This window comes from Benincasa hispida, chromosome 8 (genome assembly GCF_009727055.1).
Source record: "Benincasa hispida cultivar B227 chromosome 8, ASM972705v1, whole genome shotgun sequence".
Taxonomy (NCBI): Eukaryota; Viridiplantae; Streptophyta; class Magnoliopsida; order Cucurbitales; family Cucurbitaceae; genus Benincasa; species Benincasa hispida.
This window is the reverse complement of record NC_052356.1, coordinates 31,559,348-31,566,863: the sequence shown is the minus strand read 5'-3', so window position 1 is coordinate 31,566,863 and position 7,516 is coordinate 31,559,348. Positions and strand designations below refer to the sequence as shown.

At 29.8% G+C, this 7,516-nt stretch overlaps 1 protein-coding gene across 1 annotated transcript; it reads right to left on the bottom strand.

The window, feature by feature from the left end:
- Window positions 1-3,017: 3,017 nt before the first annotated feature.
- Window positions 3,018-5,346, bottom strand: LOC120082625 (lectin-like). The gene is made up of 3 exons (XM_039037878.1): window positions 5,120-5,346; window positions 4,296-4,414; window positions 3,018-3,592 (listed from the first exon to the last, which is right to left on the bottom strand). Exons 1-3 carry the CDS (start codon window positions 5,288-5,290, stop codon window positions 3,184-3,186), a joined length of 699 nt encoding a protein of 232 aa, XP_038893806.1. The 5' UTR covers window positions 5,291-5,346; the 3' UTR covers window positions 3,018-3,183.
- Between the last annotated feature and the right edge of the window lie 2,170 nt (window positions 5,347-7,516).

Here is a 7,516-nt window from a genome sequence, read left to right as displayed (position 1 = left end):
ACCTTTCCAGTTTGGTCTCGTTTTCTCTTGTAGATCCACTTGCAACCAATGAGTTTTAACTTCATCTGGTTGATCTACAAGATCCCAGACTAAATTGAAGTACATTGACTCCATTTCAAGGTCTATGGCTATAATCAACTGGTCCATTATCCACTTCCTCCATTTCTTGTTTGCAAGTTAATGGATCCTCTAAGCCATCATTTGGTATGATGATTTGAGTTTCAGTTAAACCCATATACCGGTCAGGCTGTTGTACAACCCTCCCACTACGTCCAGGCACTCTCAACTCTTGAAAAGGATGTGAAGTACTAGTTTCATCGACAACTCTTGTTGATGGACTTGCTCGATCAACAACTCTTGTTGATGTATTTGTCGTTTCTTTAGTCATTTCATCAATTACTCACCTACTGTGAGGTTGATGATGTTTGATGTGGTATTCCTCTAGGAAAGTTGCATTTATCGATACAAATACTTTATCTTCCTAAGGATCATAAAAGAAACCACCTTTTGTCTCTTTAGGGTACCTTTGAATGACATTCCAACTTCTTAGGATTTTGCACTAACACATGTGTTGGGCATCCCCAGATCCTGAAGTGATGTAAACTACCTTTACGTCCTCTCTATAGTTCGTAAGGTATTTCTGAAACACTTTTCGATGGAACCATGTTCAATATATAGACTGTAGTCTCAACTGTGTGTCCCCAAAAATAACTTGGTAACTGAGAATAACTCATCATAGAACGAACCATGTCTAACATGGTTCTATTTCTCTTTTCTGCCACACCATTTTGTTAAGGTGTGCCAGGTGTTGTGAGTTGAGACTGAATTTCGTGTTCTATCAAGCAGTCTTGGAATTAAGTCCATATACTCACTACCTCGATCTAATCGAAGTATTTTAAGCTTTTTTCCTAATTCGTTCTCAACCTCGACCTTATATTCCTTGAACTTTTCAATTGTTTCAGACTTATGATACATTAGGTAAATATGGTCATACCTTAAATAGTCATCAACGAAGTTGATGAAATATTCATACCCTTCTCTAGCTCTAACATTCATCGGACCAGAAAGGTCTAATGTACCAGCTCTAAGGGTTCTTTGGCTCTAAGACCTTTTCCAGAAAAAGATCTTTTAGTCATTTTACCCTCAAGACAAGATTCACATTGAGGTAATAAACTGTCTTCTAACTAGTTTAGATGACCGTTCTTCACCAATCTCTCAATCCTATTGAGATTTATGTGACCAAGTCTTAGGTGCCAAAGATAGGCATGTTGAGAAACTTTCCTTTACTTATTTTGAGTCTCAGCTGTTTTGAATATCTCTATGTTAAAAACGACTTTTACCTCAGTCGATTTTGACATGTACAAGTTACTTTCTAGTTTTGCAGAAAAAATTTGATATCTTTCGAAGTAATAAACACTTCCTTATTTTCAAAAGAAACTTTGTAATTTTGTTCCAGTAAACATGAGACAGATATTAAATTTCTTTTCATAGGAGGAATGTAATAAACATTTTCAAGTAAAATGTATCTATCTCCTATAAACAACTTCATATCTCTCACTGCTTTAGCTGAAACAACCTCCCCGGTCCCTACCTTAAGGTTGTTTCGACTTCTGTTAATTATCTCCAGGAACTTTTTTCTTGTGAGAAAATATAGATATGATTAGCGACACCTGAATCTATTATCCAGGTCTTCTTATTATTTCCACTAAGCATGTTTCGATGACAAGTAAATCGTAGTTACTATGTTGTTCGATTTTCACATTCTCATCTATATAGTTCAAAACATTAGATGAGATGGGAGATAGAGGACATTCCTCTATTAAAACTTGTTTTAAATCATCTTGTGCTAGTAATTTGCATGTTGAATTGTTATTACCGTTAACTAATGCGGAAGTGAGTATTCTAGAAGAATTCGACATTCTGAAATTTTAAACAAATTCTAATTACTAGTGAATTGCAACTAAATCCAAATCAAGTTTTAGCAAAAAGTAATAATGTACCCATAATCATTATTTATTTGCAACGACAAAATAGTGAGTCTGAATAAGTGCTATCGAGGGGTAGTCAAATATTCCTTCACTAAAGCAAGACATTCATGACTAAATCTCCATAATAACTCTTATTCCTATAGTCATTTAGTTATCGTTTTTTGTTAAAAATTATGAACACTTAGTGACTCTGTAAGTGTAACCCTCCATTTTCAGACTTTAGAGGTCGACCCCAATGATGCTACCCGATCGGGTAGAGACCGATTTTTGGAAAAAAAATGGTGCTATTTTTTTTGGAAAAAATTAATTTTAGGCCTGCAAATTGTTTAGAAAATGCCGACCATGATGTTATAAGGAAAAAAATTAACATTCAACATAGATTTAACATAGATTTAAAACAATCATTTTATAGCATTTAAGATAAACTAACATTGAGGGAAAAAATGAAAATGTATACCTGATTAGATGAAAAATCCCAAATAATCATCAAATGAAAGGAAAATGGTAAGAAAATTTGAAATGTAATCGAAATTGAGGTAGAAAATGGTAGCAATCGAGTGAGGAAATAGAAGAGGGAAATGGAAAGGCCAAAAGGGTAGGTTGGGAAGGAGAGTTCGTGACTTTTGAAATATTGAAGGGCATCATAATAATTTTACATTATTGGGATAAAAAAACGATGTTTTTAAAAAGGGTCTAAATTTCAAAACTAAAACCCTAAATATGTCATTTTTGTCAATTACCCTTTATGTTTTAAGATTCCAGAAATATTTGTAAACTCTTGCTCTATATTTATATTCTTTAATTTCATGACACTACTTCACATAGATCCATCATTTATAATATGGAAAAAAAATGGGTCTAGTAAAGACTACACCCACCCATCTATTGTACAACCCAAACAACACTCAATAAAAATTTATATAATAAAAATCTATCATATCACGATTTTTTTAATTGAATTATTTTTATTTTTTCTACTACGTATAAAAAAAGATGCATGGATTAAGTGCATATATGTAGAATAAAAAGTATTGTAAGCAAAAGTTTTTATAATTATATATCATTTTTTATACTATTACATAACTCTTGTTGTTTACATTAGAAAACAAGACTAGTGTACCTCTCTCATTTATTTAAACCAAAATACAAGTAGGTAGTCTGAGGATAGAGAGAGTGAGAGAGAGAGATTTCATTTTTAACTCGAGCATCCGCAACCTATTTGTAAAGATGGTTGCTTTGCTTGAATTCCAACACCTCTGACGATCAACCCCGTCTTCCAATGCCCTCCATGGTTCAACATGGAATACTCGTACTCCTCAACACTGTTACAACCATATTTATCGTCGACCTTGAATTCCCCGATCTTGATTTGAAACCATTGCTCTCGTGGCTTATTCTGTAGGACTTCAGATTTCGCAATTGTAAACCCATTTGGCAACTTGATGGAGAAGACAACAGCTTCATTCCATCCAGAGGCAGAACTCCTTAAGAATAAATCATAATAGATTTCATATGTAATCCCAGGTGAGAGAAAATATGCCTTGATCTTCCCACGCACATCAAACCAACTTACCCTTATCAGCTCAGCCGCTTCAACTCTCCTACTGCAAAGTTTTTTACACCATCAAAAGATCAAATATATAAACACTATTCATTCAACCAATTTGTTCCATCATAATTTATAAAAGTTTAGAGTTTAGTCCCTATAGTTTGATAAAATTTAATAAATAGTCTTTGATAAAATTATAGGACCACTTATGAAGGTTTTATTAAACCATAGAAACTAAATTCTAATTATAAACCAAAGATTGAATTTTAACTTCTTCCAACTATTTGTTCTAAGTATATAAAGATAAAATTATTCTTCTAAATTATACCCAAACAACCTTTTTAATTTTAATTATTAAATAAATTATAAAGATTAAATTCATTCAAATTCAGACCTAAGCGTCTACGGTTTTTTTCTATCTCGTCATATATTTTCAAATTATTCATCATTTTGTTTTTCAACACATACAAAAAGAGATAATCAAATAGAAGAATGGAATGAGATATATTTAAGATTAAAAGTTATTCATTTTAATTCTTATACTTTCGATCAATCTAAAATTTAGTTTTTACATGAATATGTTTTTAAAATTTATAGTATGAATACTTATAAATAACAAAAATGTTTTTTTTAATAAAAAAAGACAACAATAAACTAACGGAAAGGATTAAATTTAAGATCTACAGAAAGTACAAAAACTAAATTCGGACAATTGAAAATATAAAAACTAAAATTGAACAAATTTTAGAAAGTCATACTTGAAGTGTTCCACGATTGTCCATTTCCAGTATCGAGGATCATCAATCCAAGCTATTGAGAAGCTTTTTGGATATACATAGTAGGAATTACTCTTTGTGATCTTATCAAACCAATACCTCTGCATACAAAGTAATGATACTCAGCTTACAAATGTGAAATTCTCTTCTCAGTAAATTAAATATTAATGTAAAATTAAGTTTGAATATGTTGGGGAGAATTACAAAAATTTGTGGATAATAACTTTAAAGAGAGAATAAAAAAAAAACTTAACAGTGATGAACAAACAAAAAATATTTAAGAGCAAAACCATAGAGAAAGAGGGAAAAAAACATTATAGAGAATTAAAAACCATTGGAGAGAAAAAAAAAAGTGAGAAAATGTTTAAAAAATAGAATAAGATAGAGGTGAATGTTGCAAGATTTTAGAGAGAGAAAATTAAGGAGGGGACAAATTTAAAGAGAAATAAATAATAAAAATGGAAAAAAATTTAAACAAAAAATACAATTTGTCTAATAATTTTAGGCAATAAAATGAAATAGGAAAATAATTTTAAATATAAAAGATCTTTTTAAAAAGAAACTATTTACGAATCACCTAACAAAAATCACTTGGAGCCACCTCTCAAGTGGTTAATATGAACTCACTTTCATGTTCTCATAGCCAAACATTAGTGCTTTAGAGAAAAAAAAAAAAAAGTGATTTAAGCATGTTAAAAATGATTTTATCATTCCAAAATCACTCCCAAATATACCTATGTTATAAGTCAATTCTAATATAAACTATAATAATAGTCTAATGAAATAAATAATATTGTAATACTTGCCTTAGTTCCATTGTCCAAGTAGATCCCAGCAATAAGTTGTTGATAAAGGTTAATGAAGGAGGGCCATTGCACAACCCCATCTGCATTCTCTGTCAAAATAGGTTTTAGGCAATGACCATACTCCACTTTTACTCCTAAGTTCTCTCTTGCTTCCTTCTCTAAGTCTGCCATTTGGAGGTTATTTGGGTTGAGAAATTGGAGACGAGAATAGAGACGAGAATGAAGACGAGAGGGAGAGAAGGGATAAATATATAGTCCCTTGTTTGATACAATTTTTCAAAGAAAGTGACATGAGAATATTTATTATTCCCATGCTTTTTTTATCCGTGTCTAAGGGTACTTGATACCTTTCAAAACTAATGGTTTACGGCCAAAATGAACATAACTCATCTGACATATATTGTCAAAAAAAAGGTAAAGATTTTAATCTCTATCTCCTTTGTTCTTCTCTCATTTCCTATTAATTTATTCTTTTACAATTATGTTTTTTTTTTTTTTGGTTATTCATGCCAAATTGAGCGCAGTTCAATTAACATCTAGAAGTTTAATCCTCCCGTACCCATATTGTAAAAAAAAAGTTTCTTTATATATTAATTTAAATTTAAATGTTTAAACTAAATTTTATAATATAGATTTTATTAAAAAAAATACTTGTAATAATATATAAAACTTATTTAATTATGTTACTACTTCTAATAATATATAAAACTAACATAATTAATTATGTTAGTTTTATATTTTATTACAAGTAATGGTTTTCGATAACCCTTTCAAAAGTAACGTTTTGTATAGAAAAATTGCTTAGACATAATCCTCAAATGTTTCCATTTATTATCATTAGCATCTTTTTAGAAAATTGGCTGAAGTAGTTTTTTTGGTCTATCTCGGTCAAGATTGACCATTGAGATTTGGATTAAAAATTAATTTTTCATCTTACAACGTGAAATAGATTTTATATATTTCCCAAATCTTACTTAGTTTTTCACAAAATTTGACCTTTTTCAAAATTTAAAAATGCAAACACCCCAGACCCATTTGGATAATTGGTAAATACATTTGAAAATTTGATTGATAATTGTGGAAACATAAATTGAGTTAAAGATTTGAAAAGAAAAGTAAGATTTAATATAAGATTTGGCAAAAATATGAACATTTTGAGAAAATTTTGAAAAGATGCAAAATTTGGTATAAGATTTAGAAATATTACATAATAATTTGAAAAAAATTAGTAGAATCTCAGTGTTCATCCCGAGATTTCACCAAGAAAGCTCAAAATAATCTATAAGATAATAAGGTTAACTTTTTATTCAAATCTCAAGGTCAATCTCAATCAAGATCCATCAAGAAAAATTATTGCAATAAATTTTTTAAAAGAGTACTATTGTGAAAGATGAAAACATTAGAAGGTCATTAACGACAATTTCCCATTTCTACATCCCCTTTACTCTTCATTTTTTATTAACTTATTCCATGTCACATCTTATTTTATTTTTGATACATTAATTTAATTTAAAATTTATGTTTAAATTAGATATAAAATCAAATAAATTATATACAATATATTCGAGCTTGTCGAGGCTCGGTCAAAATAAAATATTGGTCCAAGTTTGTTTGATCTATAGTACTTAATAGTTAACCGAGTTGAATCCATAGGGAAGTAATTAGTCTCTCTAAAATTAAAATTTTAGATTCTAATGGTAATAATAATTTTTACTTGGACTACCTCTTTGTTGCTTGCCTAAATTGAATTTTTATTTTGTCCCACACTCATTAGTAGCCAAATTAATAACAAGGGCTTCATTTACGACCTCACGATCAAGTTTAGCTACACCACCAGATTGATCCCAATCTTGTTGAGAATGCATTGTCATGCTAGAACTGACACAACGGAAAGAAAACCAAAGTAAAAGAAAACTTTAGCTAGAAACTTAATATGGAGAAACTAAGTAGTAGTAAAGGTTTCATCATTTCATTATACGAGAAATATGTAAATATAATTTTAAAAAACTATTTGGACTTTTCCTTCCAAAAAATCATAGATAAGTAAAAAATTTCTCCATGGTAATACCATTAGTAGTAGGTCGTTGTTTACAGTTGTGCAAACTTTTTCTTTGGACAACCCAGACCATGTTTTTCAATCTCATAGGCATATCAAAAAGTTAAAAGGTTTCATCTATCTATATAATATAAGGTTTAATTAAATAGTCATTTTTTTCTGAATTTTGATAGATGAATGTTTCATGGAAATCTAATTTCCTTGTTTTGTTCATATGAACCTTTTTAAAAAAAAAAAAAATGAAAACAAAAAAAACAAAAAGAAGAAGCTAAAATAAATCTTCAAAATGAAAAGCAAAATGTCTGCAGACCCCACATCACCAAATATTTTTTGATTTGATG

Bases quoted from the DNA above. Each gene is read 5' to 3' on its own strand.
- LOC120082625 (XM_039037878.1), bottom strand. From the start codon at position 5,290: ATGGCAGACTTAGAGAAGGAAGCAAGAGAGAACTTAGGAGTAAAAGTG. The intron at 4,415-5,119 runs GCAAGTATTACA...CTTTGTATGCAG, and splicing joins ACTTGGACAATGGAACTAAG to AGGTATTGGTTTGATAAGAT. The intron at 3,593-4,295 runs GTATGACTTTCT...AAAACTTTGCAG, and splicing joins ACAATCGTGGAACACTTCAA to TAGGAGAGTTGAAGCGGCTG.